Source organism: Podarcis tiliguerta (assembly GCF_965153285.1).
Source record: "Podarcis tiliguerta genome assembly, chromosome: 1".
NCBI lineage: Eukaryota > Metazoa > Chordata > Lepidosauria > Squamata > Lacertidae > Podarcis > Podarcis tiliguerta.
Genome location: NC_139534.1, coordinates 93,386,125 through 93,398,592, shown reverse-complemented (window position 1 = coordinate 93,398,592; position 12,468 = coordinate 93,386,125). Strand labels below are relative to the sequence as shown.

The window sequence follows — 12,468 nt, the reverse complement described above, 5'->3', positions numbered from 1 at the left end:
CTCCAAGGAAGGAGAGTCCACTACGTTCTGAGGGACTCTGTTCCACTGTTGAATAGCTCTTTCCATCAGGTGGTGTTTTTTTTATACTTAGTCAGAATCTCCTTTCTTGTAACTTGAAGCCACTGGTTCGGGTCCTAGCCTCCAGAACAGGAGAAAACAAGCTTGCTAAAAGAAAGTGCTTCAATTTTTAAAAAGTGCACTCCCAGAAAGTCTAGTGAAATGAGTTTTCCCATCTTCAGTTTGCTACCAGCTTCCCCTTTGGGCAATAGGCTCGTCTAAAAAACTACCGAAACGCATACTTTTCAGAAATCCACGCGAATACTTCATGTGGTCACAATTATTCTGTATTGGAAACGTCCCTCGCAGAGACCCTTCAGCAACAGACGGGCTCAATTTGGCACCGCGGCCGTGAGTGACATGTTGATAGTGCAAACTGTCAATTTATAATGCGACAGTATTTCCTTCCTCCCCAGGAATGTTAGGGGGATACACCGGAAAACGTTTGAAGTCGCAAAGGACTTAAAACGATATCGCATCATCTCAGACAGCAACAATAAAGCTTAATCTTATTTTACAACAGAAAGTTTGCAAAAAGTTTGGCTCCAGTCAGGCTCTCCGGAGCGGCAGCTTCTCTGCTCCACTAAAACATGACCTGCGGATGCTCCCTCTTCAACATGCTCTGCCAACAGCTATGATTACTCACAGCTACCCCATTAAGCACATTCTCTGACACTCTGAGGCTGCCTAGCTCCGTCAAGGTGATCTCTAAGTGGCACGCCACCAACAGCCCCTGATAACTAGAAGCTCCCTTTGCTGCTTAAGAGACCAGTCCAATGTACATTAACCTCTTGCTTTGGGTTTGTGTCCTTTCTTATGCCCTCCCTGTGTATAATTTTGGCACCAAAGGACATGCAACTCATCATTATTTTAGTGAACCTATCTATTCTGTAATTGTAGGGGGCTGGATTGGATGACCCTCAGGGTCCCAACTCTGCAATTCTATGGAAGGGTTCTGCAAAGATTGGTACTCATCAGTGTGGCTCAGCAGTTTGCACAGTGGATTTGTGTTTAGGCAACTTGGAGATCAATGTCCACTCAGTCGCAGGCTGACTGGCAGAGGTCTCCTTCTCCCAGGCTCAGTTCCCTTTTTGTAAAATGCGAATAATGACTTATTTCTAAGAAGACATATGGGAGAAGGATTATATTGGCAGCTCCTTTGCACTCTGATTGATTTTACAGCCCTATTGATATGTGTGCACATTTTTGTTCAGGGCTGAGACAGAACCTAGGAAGCTGACTTATAGGGAGCCAAACCACTGGTTCATCTATCTCACTATTGTCTACACTGGCTGCCAGGAGATGCCAGGGACTGAACCTAGGCATTCTGCATGCCAACCATGTGATCTGCCCAAGCTCAAGGAAGTAGAGCACACAAGGATATTCCATGGAATTCAGCTTCAAGAGAAGCTCAGAGTACAACTCAATGTACAGGCTTTAAGTCAGTGGTTCCCAATTTTTTTGGGGGGGGGGCACTGCCTTCTTGGTTCCATAAACATTCCCCAGGGCACGGGTGTAGCCAGGATTTTTCTTACAAAGGTCAGAACCTCAGATTTGTATTGATTTTAATTGATTTAGGGGGTGGCAGCAGCCTCCCTTGGCCAGGTCCCAGGGCCTCCTACTCTATAGGAAGCATTATTCAAAATGGCAGCTTCCACAACTACTAAGGAAAATAACACCACAGTAAAATCCATTCAGAAAACAGAAATGGCACATTTATTCAAACTCCAGTTCAAACTATGTAGTTTAATTAATTCCAACCAAACTGATGAGCTTGATCCACCGATATGAGCTTTCCAAAGTCCGATAGTCATTTATATATCACATGTGCCAAATTGGATAAGCATCCCTACAGAGTCCTCATCCCCATATATCAGATGGGGAACTGAGGTTATGAGACTGAGGTTATGGCTGAAGAGGTATTTGAACTGAGGACAATCTCTGCAGTGCAAGCAAATGGTAGGAAATGCAGTGGGGCGGACTAGGAGACTTGGAACATGGACAAGGCACTTGCAGGAGCAGCAACAGGTTTGGCGTCAGTGGGGCGGTGGGGGCAGGGAGTAGGAGACTTGTAGTAAAATTCACAAGCCCCATCAATTCACTCCCCACTCTCATTTTAGCCAAGCTATCTTCCCCCATAGCCTTATGAAAACAGTAACTTATGCAGCAGCAAAGCTGAGGTCCTATGTGCTCTCCCATCTTTGAGCACGACGTGGGAATGGGGCTGAGGTGTGTGTTGTGGGGATATGTCGGTGATTAAAGAAAGAGCTGGCAGGGGATTTGGGAAGCTGTGCAGAGAATTGGATGGCTTTCAGACGCCCAATGATGGCCGAGATGGCAAGCATTTCCAATAAAGCTGTAACTTTATTAGAAACAACACTGTCTCAGAGGAGCAAGTATCTGAGCTACCCCTTTGCAGGAATAGAACAATTGTGTTTCCTTTATTGATGCATTGCAACCTTTTCAAAAGTATCCCCCTCTGGATAACCAAAAGTCTTTCCGGGTCACCCACTCCATTTTGTATTAAGCCCCACAACCAACCGTGCCACTTCTGGGGCATGATAAACAGCTGAGATGTTTTTGCAAATAAAAAGAAAGAAAAAAGTCAAGTTGTCTATATCTTAATCCAAAGGCAAGGAAGGTCAGGTTGCCAGTCGAGTAACTGCTGTCTCCTGACAGTCCCCTCCACCAGGCTTTGCTGAAGTGTCCTGACAAAGCAGAGGCACCAAATGCTCGCTGCCGCCCTTCCCTTCGGACTGGACTGGCATTCGCATCCCTCGCGGTCTGGGGCAGCGGCAGCCGCAGCGTCGCTGGCCAGTTTGTCTCCAGTCACGAAAGCAGCAGCCTTTCCAAGGCAGCCAAAGGTGCCTGGCAGAGTTCAGTAGCTCTCACACTCCGCTCCCCTCCCGCTTCTCCGGCTCCTGCTGCGAGGATCAGGCTGTCTTTGGCAGGAGGAAGACCTTGGAAAGTTGCACACATTCCTGGTGCGAGGGATCAATCTGCTGCTTCCATTCTCTCTCTCGGAGGAAAGCACGGAATGGCTGCGCACGGGGGACTCTGGGACCACCGCGAGGGGAGGAGGGAAGCTCAGCCCCCTTCCCAGACGGCTATAAAGCCGCGACGGGCATCCTGCGAACTCCTCAGAGCAGAGCCAGGAGGCATCTGGCAGAGGGAGGGGGCAGTTCACCGACGGGACGAAGCGTCTGGGGCGATAAAGTCCCCACCCGACGAGCTCGGTCGGGGCTGAGGTCCCCGACGGCTTCCCGCGTCTCTCCACAAAGAAACCGGTTTCTTAGGAGTCCCACGGGCGTGCGCCCCCCATGGCGGAAGACGGGAGCCACGACGGGGCGCCCGGCGCGCTCCTCAAGAGCGCCGTCCAGCCGGCGCTGCTGCTTTCTTGCGTCCTGCTGCTGTACCTGTGGGCGAGGAGGAGCCCCCGGCCGGCGGGCAAGAGCCTCCCCGGCCCCGTCGGGTGGCCGCTGCTGGGCAACGTGCTGCAACTGGGCCGCCTGCCGCACCTCACCTTCGGTGAGCTGGCGCGGCGCTACGGCGACATCTTCCAGCTGCGCCTGGGCCGGCGCGCCATCGTGGTGCTCAACGGGGAGGCGGCCATCCGACAGGCGCTGGTGCAGCAGGCCGTGCCCTTCGCGGACCGGCCCGACTTCCTCTCCTTCGGCCTGGTGTCCGGAGGCAAGAGCATGGCCTTCGGGCGCTACAGCGAGCGCTGGCGGGCGCAGCGGCGGGTGGCGCACGCCACGCTGCGCGCCTTCTCGACGGCCAACACGCCCAGCAAGCAGCTCTTCGAGCAGCACGTGGCGGCCGAGGCGCAGGAGCTGATCGACGGCCTGCTGCGGCTGAGCCAGGGTGGCGCTTACGTCGACCCTTCGCCGCTCTTCGTCGTGGCCAATGCCAACGTGCTGTGCGCCCTCTGCTTCGGGCAGCGCTACAGCCACGCCGACGGCGAGTTTCGCGCGCTGCTGAGCAGGAACCACCGCTTCGGGCAGACGGTGGCGGCGGGCAGCTTGGTGGACGTGCTGCCCTGGCTGCAGGCCTTTCCCAACCCGGTGCGCAGCGTCTTCCGAGACTTCCAGGCGGTCAGCCGCGAGCTGTACGACTTCGTGTGCGCCAAGGTAGCGCAGCACCGCAGCACCTTCCAGGCCGGCGCCCCTCCGCGCCACATCAGCGACGCCATCCTGGAGTGCATGGAGCACGGCCCCGGGGCGCAGCAGGGCCTGGGCGGAGACTACGTCGAGGCCACGCTGGCTGACTTGTTCGGCGCAGGTCAGGACACCACCTCCACCGCCCTCACGTGGGTGCTGCTGCTCCTCCTCAAGCACCCGCACCTTCGACGGCAGCTGCAGGCGGACCTCGACCGGGTGGTGGGCCGCTCCCGGCTTCCGACGGGGGACGACCGCGCCTCCTTGCCTCGCCTGGAAGCCTTCCTCCACGAGACGCTCCGCTACAGCAGCTTCGTGCCCGTCACCATCCCTCACGCCACGGCCGCCGACGTGCTGCTCGACGGCTTCCACATCCCCGCGGGCACGGTGGTCTTCGTCAACCAGTGGTCCGTCAACCACGACCCGCTGCGCTGGAAGGACCCGCACGTCTTCGACCCGACGCGCTTCCTGGACGCCCGGCAGGAGAACGTCGACCGGGACCTCACGTCCCGGGTCATGATCTTCTCGACGGGCAAGAGGCGCTGCATCGGCGACCAGCTTGCCAAGCTGCAGCTCTTCCTCTTCACCGCCATCCTGCTGCAGCAGTGCGAGGTGGAAGCCAACCCGGCCGAGGAGCTCACCTTGGATTACGTCTACGGGCTGGCGCTCAAGCCCTTGCCTTACACGGTGTCCGTTTCCCCGCGAAGCGCTCTCCCTAGCGGAGAGGAGGAGGGAGGGAACCTCGGAGGGACCGTCGAGGGCGCCTCTTAGCAATGGCGCTTCCTTCCCCACCAGCAAGTTCTCCATAGCCCCTGCTGGCTTTTCAGAGCTGCCCTCTGCCAGAGGAAGTTGATGTTCCCCCCCACCAGCCCCTCCCCCTAACTTTCAGAAGCTCATGGCTTCAGACGGTGCCTTTCATACAGGGATGGGGAACCTGCCGCCCTCCCAGATGATGGTGGCTTGGCCTGAAGCTCCCATCCGCCACAGCTAGGATGGCCAGTGGTCAGCCAGGATGGGAGTTCTAGTCCAGCAACATCTGGAGAGAGCCAAAGGTTCCTCATCCAGCTTAAACCTGCTGGGGGGTGGGTTTCTGAGCCTGCTCTGCTCACCTGGGTGACCCATCCAGAGTCCTCCAATCAAACATCTTAAATCTGAGATACATTGAGACTATTGTGACTGGGGGGCGGGGGGGGGGGAGAAACACGTTATTGTGGTGGTGTGGGAAATTGGCATCAGTTACTTCCTTTGGGACTGTGAACTTTTGTAATAAATGCCTCTTTGAAGCAGGCACCCATGCAGACAGAAAAGGTCTCCTGGATTCTCCCAGCTCCCCCCTCCCCACAAAAATTGTGTCAAGAAGTTTGTCACTTAACAATACTGTTGATCAAAAAAAAGGAGGTAAGGTTGTGTTATGTGGAAAGCATTTTTATAGGAAGCATTTACTTGGAAATAATGTGTAGTCAGTGTGAAGAGTATCACAGCGACAATGCCTTTAACTGCAGGTCCTTCAGCTGGGAAATGACACATGGGGTGGCCCAGCACTTAGTTATTATGTGTACATGTGCACAGTTGTCACCTGGGACAATCCCCATGCAGTTTTGCGTCCCTCCCACACTTGTCATATTTGAAGCAGAACAAGAAGAGAGATACTTCCTACCTGTGGCAGCCAGGAGCAAGTAATCTGTGCTCTGACTTTGCTAAAAATTAACCCTGTGGCTCCATCCCATCTCATAGGGCGAGTCATATATAGAGTTATCTTTCATTAAAAAAAAAAGACATGGGGGAAACCTTTGGTTGGTTAGTGGTGCTAAATATGGGCCAAATTATTCCTGTAGCAACCTCTCCCACTGCCACTAAAGTAGGTACAGGGAATCTGTAGCCCTCAAGATGTTGATTAACTACAATTCCCATACTCCCTGAATATTAGCCATGCTGGCTGCAAACAACACCTGGAGGGCCACAGTGCCCCATCAAAGGAGAAGCAGTTTCAGCAAAGCGGCAGCAGTGGAGGGGACCACAACCCTTTTCTGTTCCACTGGCTTTCTGCTGAAGTTCCTCCACTCTCTCGGGTTGAGATACATGCCTGTGACAGTTATGGTTGGAACACTGCCAGCTGTGGGAGGGAGCCACACAGAACATAAGAATAGCCAATGGCAAAATCAAGCTCAGAATCCTGTTCTCACAGCCAGATGCCTGTGGGAAACTTGCAAGCACGACTCCACGCACCAGAGCACTCTCCCCTCCTGTGGTTCCAGCAGTTGGTGTTCAGAAACATTACTGCCTCCAACTTCGGAGGAAGAGCACAGCCATCATGCTAGCAGCCGCTGGAAAAATGGCAGGCAGGGGAAGGGTTAAGCAACTCTGATGCTTCTCTCAAAACTTGCTTTTTCTTAGAAGCACCTGGCAGCAGAAGCTTGCCACTTGTAGACCTAGTGCTCCTGCTCTGTTCTTGACCAAGCCTCTTCAGTATCCATTAGTGGATTACTCAAGTTGCAGCACAGATGTGGCACGTCTTGGCAGCTTTGTCACTTCCAGTTGGAGCAGAAATGTAAATGAAAATCTCCTTGTATAGTGTGCACACTCAGCTGGCTTGCCTCCTCCTAGCCAGGGAACAGGAAATACTTTGGCTGCATTTTTCTGCATTGGGTTGCGGGACAAACTGTTCTTTTTCTGTTATCTATCAGTGGTTCCTACCTTGAAATTCAACTCGGAACCTACCAACTGTTTTTAATAAACGTTGCCAGATGATTGATTAGAAATAGCATCTAGACCATTACGCTTTAACGTGGTATGAAATCAAGACACTTAAATTTCCTCGTTTGCCAGTACTCCATTGGGGATTGCATTTTTGCTGTGTGCCAGACCTCATAATGGAGAGCCTCTTTTCTCTCCCACCTTCTTCCCATTTCCTTCCTCTTTGCCACTCACATGAAATTGGACCAGGGCCACAGATTGTCCACACACACACACACACACACACACAAGCCTTCCAGGTTTTCCCACCCCCAAAACCCGGTCATGAGGCTGCAGCTATGGTGGACAAAATACTCAGTCCTCAAAGCCAGTTACTGTAGAGTTGTTCCACTGCCAGCACTGGAGCTGCTCTGGAGGAAGGAGTTTGAGATGCAGACTGTTTTGCACCTGCTTGGCTTTCTGTCTGCAGAGGGGCATGTTCATAAGCAATTGGGTGCATGTGAAGTTGACGAAGAAGAGCACCAGCCTAACACACTCCCCCACTTTACTGCATAGAAGTTAAGCACATGAAGGTCTTGCAAAGAGTAACCTGTGAAGAGCCATATGCTTTGGGAGAAGCAAGGAGAACTGAACTCTTCTTAGTACAATGATGGTGACCCAACTGTACATTGCGTTGCATAGTTGTCTGTTATCAGGGTGATCAAGGATAAATAGGAGTTGAGAGTCCAAAAACACCCAGAAGTTTCCCATCCCTGTTTTAAACATAAGTTGAATCTGCACTTGTTTGCTTTTTGCTGAAAATCAAGGAGTTAACTTGCGTAGCTGTTTCTTCTTTCCAGCAGCCTTTATATTTGTCTAGTAAGCCACATATTCAGGAAAGGTTTTGAAATGCATAAGTAATATAGCCTATTTTTGAATCTACCATTAGGCGTTTCCTTATTCCTATGTTTGGGTGAAGACCATAAGTAGCACTTTTAAAAATATTCTTTTGTATTAAACATTACTTGAGTGTTATTTAACATTTTAAAAAATGTGACTATTATTACCTCCGAATAAAGATGCTGTCACAATTGTTTGTCTTCTTGCAGCAAGGGATTAAAGAAATAGAGAGATATCCTACACAAAGTAGAAGTTTCAGATGAGCGCAAATAGCAAGCACTTTGGCAAAGCCACATGGTCAGGAAAGCTGCCATCCAACATTATTTCTCCAGCACCAGTAAGGTCACCATCAGTGGTAGTCAGAAACATTTTTCATGAATCCTCTCCTTTGAAGTAACTAAAAGTAAAAATGCTGTTAATACCTATGAAAGTTAGCTGGATGGTGCTGCTCTCATACCATTATACTTGTAAAAACTCTGCTTTGTTAACACCTGTCAGAAAAGTTTGAGAGTCTCAAACATTCCTGTCCTAACTTAGTGGGTAGAAAAAGGATTGGAAGTGGGGGGAGAGATAGTAACACTGGGCACCTTTGAGGGGTAGCAGGAAAAAAGCTAGCTAAGTGAGAGTCTACAATGGTCGAAATGTCGCAGAATATCACTATATGAGCCTGCTGTTTTCTGGGGCCAATCTAGGAACAATCCTCTAAGCCAAAACATATTAAATTTCGAAGTCTTTCCAGCCAGTAGGGGAGAAAACGATATCTCCCGTGGGTGGGTGTTGTCCCCATACATGCAATAGTTAGGAGCCAGCTCTTCATAGCTACCACTGGAGAGAACATCTGTGCCCTTTTCACAGCTAAGAAATGTGCAGATTTTATTTAACACATTAGTCAGCAAAAGCCTTCTTTTAAAGATGATTATTGGGTGACAGTCGAGAAGTCATAATGCAACCAAGGAACTTGGGGAATCTGGCAGGCAATCACAGCCTTTCAAGGGAAGATCTCAACATTTCCTCACGTAGCGCAGGATTTGAACATAGTGGTGCAGAGGTCTAAAGAAATTTTAAATGTGTTCTTCCAAAATACAGAATCACATATTGTCTGGGTTTTACAAACAGGGATCTTTTGTGGGCATCCGTCTGTCTCAAGAGACAATGGAGTGTGCCTTCGGGGGTGAAGCCAAATTGCTCTGTGAGCAGCACCAAAGTGGCCACCCTGGGGTGCAGGTCTGGCAGCGTGCATGGGACAAGACCCACCCCCCTCGGCCTCACTGATGTGCTCCAAAGGAAAGCAGGGATCACAGGAATAATAAATGATACAAATAAATAGACCAAGTCTTCTCATGTCACATGGGCACCATAAAAATAGTATATATTTGCTGTAATATCTGTAACATGTTTAATTATAAGTGGTCAATGTGCAAGTTATTGGTTCATGGAGTGGTTTAAATAAAAACAATAACAAAGGATAAACAGGCAAGAACAATGTTACAGATAACATCCAACACTGCATAGCTAAAATGCCTAATCAGCTAACACTTGTTTTCTGAAAGCTGAACGCTTATTATTTGTTTTTCCCCACCCCCCCAAAATTGAAGTGGAACTTGACTTTATTGGTAAAAGGAAAAAGGTAAGGTAAAGGACCCCTGGATGGTTAAGTCCAGTCAAAGGCAACTATGGGGTTGCTGCGCTCATCTTGCTTTCAGGCCAAGGAAGCTGGCGTTCATCCACAGCTAGCTTTCTGGGTCATGTGGCCAGCATGACTAAAGTTACGAGCCTTGCAGAAGTCAGGGTGGAAGCTGATAGAACTCTTTACTATAATTTAAAACCATCCTGCAGTCAGCACATCTAGGCAAAGGTGATGCCACCAGAACCATCATAGCAGTTATGACCGCCAAACACACATACTTGACCCAGGCTCACGTGGCAAATGGGAGCAGGGAATCTGTTTTTTTTAATCAATCCATAGGAAGATAATTCAACCAAAATGATCAAGGGGATGGAGCAACTCCCCTATTAGGAAAGGTTGCAGCATTCAGAACTTGAGAAAAGGCAAGTCACATGATAGAAATTTATAAAATTATGCGTGGCATGTAGAAAGTGGATAGAGAATTATTATTTTTTAAATAACACTAGAACTCATGGATATCTAATGAAGCTGCATGTTGGAAGATTCAGGACAGAGGAAAGTACTTATTCATGCCGTGGAACACACTTCCACAGTGATGATCACCAACTTGGATAGCTTTAAAGAGGAGTAGGAGAGGGTTATCATCACCTGCTAGCCAGGATGATGATGTTCCATCTCCACTGTCAGGCAGTAAGAGTCTGAATACTGTACCAGTTGCTGGAAATCACAGGCAAGCAGTGCTGTTGCACTTATGTCCTGATTGTGGGCTTCCCACAGGCATCCAAGCAGCAGTGTGGTGTAGTGGTTAGAGTTCAAATCCCTGCTGGACTAGATGGGTCATTGGCCTGATCCAGGAGGCTCTTCTTATGATTGTCTACAGAAGGAAATCATGAGCCCCTAATAAAGTCCATCAAGACTTCCCCATTGGCTAAGCCATGCCTATTTGCCCTACGCTAACATATGACATCAGGAGTGGGGCAGGTAATGCCACAGCTGGGCTAAAGCTGCAAGTCTTAACTTTGTGTGGCCTTTTCCTTTATTAAAATAATTCCTGTAATTTTAAGGAACCAGTTATTGACTAGAGTCACCAATACAATGTTTGTTAATGTTTGTGACAGTCTATGTCACAATACACTTCTTGAGAAGTCTGGAACCAGATTTGGGTTTCAATTTTTATCCCTTCAGCCAAGTTATTCCTGGAAGAGGCTCTCCAGCCCCGCTGGAGCAGCTTTTCAGAGCACTGCAGGGGGAAGTATGAATCAGTAAACGTCACCTCCCTGCACTTCCTCCTGGGAGAAGTCCTATGAGAAGAGTTTTGCTCTGGATACAAGCCACAGTCATATAAAAAGAATGCAGATATTTTTATTTCAGAACTGTTACATACTCATCATTAGGCAGTGTTGTCACTTTTATTTCAAATAAAGTTGAAGTTAAAACCACCCAGTTTTACAATTAACTCTTGTATTAGCTTGATTTTTAAAAACAAATATACAGCTGCATGAAAATAATTGTCTTTTGTTCCCTGTAAAATAGATATTGGAAATAAGTTTTGTCAGTAATGCAAACTGCCTTTTTGAACTACCTCTTGTCCATCAGACTTTTAAGTACTTAGTGACCCTCTGGGAGGGCTGCAGTGCAGTCATAAAAGTTTTTCACCTTTATATTCACAGTTTAGTCAACAAAACCTATGCAACTTTAAAAAAAACAACCACCACCACACACACATAAATCATTTCTACCTAAGGCTGCTAAAGTGCACCTCCTTCTAAATGAAAAGAACCACTTTCCCCAAACCTCAGAGATTACTCTTCTCCAAAATACTGATCTCAAGGTATACCATCTACCATGCTCAAAATGATATTGCCTTGATTACTTAACCAATTTCAGAAAGCTATTCTGTTTTCAACACATGATTCTATGGTGTTAGTGGTAACAGCAATCTCCTGAAAAGGGAACAAAAGGAGGCAGGCAGGCAGAGAGGCAGAGTTCTCTCTCCAGCTCCTTAGACGAAGGGCAAGGCACACATACATAGCCAGAGGATCTTGTCCGGCCTATCAAAGCTTTTTCCTCCCAGCCTGCAAAATCCCACACAGTGCTCCCATGTGGCAATTCATTCATGGAGTGGGGTGGGGGTGGTGCAGGGAGAGACGTTAGTCAGATATGGAATGCAGTTAAAGGACCATTCTTGTGCTACTGCAATCATACTAAAGACCTTGCTTTGGTCAAGTGCATTAAGATACTCGCTGCTTTGCGGGCCCTAAAATGATCACACAGTGCAATTTTACATAGGGCACCACAACATGACTATGTCTGTACTTGAATGAAAGGTTGATATCATGCGAGGTTACTGAAGGGTCCCTTTCTTCGTTTACCTCATTGGCATTTTAGTCAGGTTCGTCAGGCTTACTTGCAGAAGCACAATCAGATCAGTTACTTAATTCATCCATCTCACATAAAAATAAATGTGCTTGCAATTGACATCATTTCTCTGTGGTATCAGAATATCACACGTGGAAATTTAAAGCTTTAAACACATTAGGAAATGGATAGTGAAAGCAAACACTCAATCACCAAAGGTCTTATAAATAAGCATGTGGAATGTCAAAATTGTGGGGAGGGGGACGGGGACAACAACAGAAAAGTGTACTCAATAGTGCAATCCTATCACATCTACTCAGAAGTATGTCAGTTCAGTGGGGCCTACTCCCAGGTAAGCAAGTACAGAATTGCAGCCTCAGTTACAGTTCTCCATCTTCTGTAAATGCTTTCAGGGCATAGTTTTTAAAAGCAGCACTCATAGAAAATACTTTGGTCACTGTCTAATAATTCTTACGGCTCTCCCAAGCATTTCAATTAGTTCTTTCATTGGAATAATAAATAATTTGGTCAGGCACAGAAATCGAATGAATTTTTAACTTTAGAAAAATGTAAGTACTTCTGAATGCAACTATATGGACTCGTCCTTTTCAAGTAATACTCGAGAGCCTCAAGGCCAGATGGGTGGGGTATAAATAATAAAAGGTTGTTATTGTTAGTCACTCCAATTTTCACTCA

At 48.2% G+C, this 12,468-nt stretch overlaps 1 protein-coding gene across 1 annotated transcript; it reads left to right on the top strand.

The window, feature by feature from the left end:
• The first annotated feature begins 1,755 nt into the window (after nt 1-1,755).
• LOC310682125 (cytochrome P450 1B1-like) lies at nt 1,756-11,366 on the top strand. The gene has a single exon (XM_083450541.1). The coding sequence runs from the start codon at nt 3,378-3,380 to the stop codon at nt 4,983-4,985; it is 1,608 nt and encodes a 535-aa protein (XP_083306667.1). The 5' UTR covers nt 1,756-3,377; the 3' UTR covers nt 4,986-11,366.
• The last annotated feature ends 1,102 nt before the right edge of the window (nt 11,367-12,468 follow it).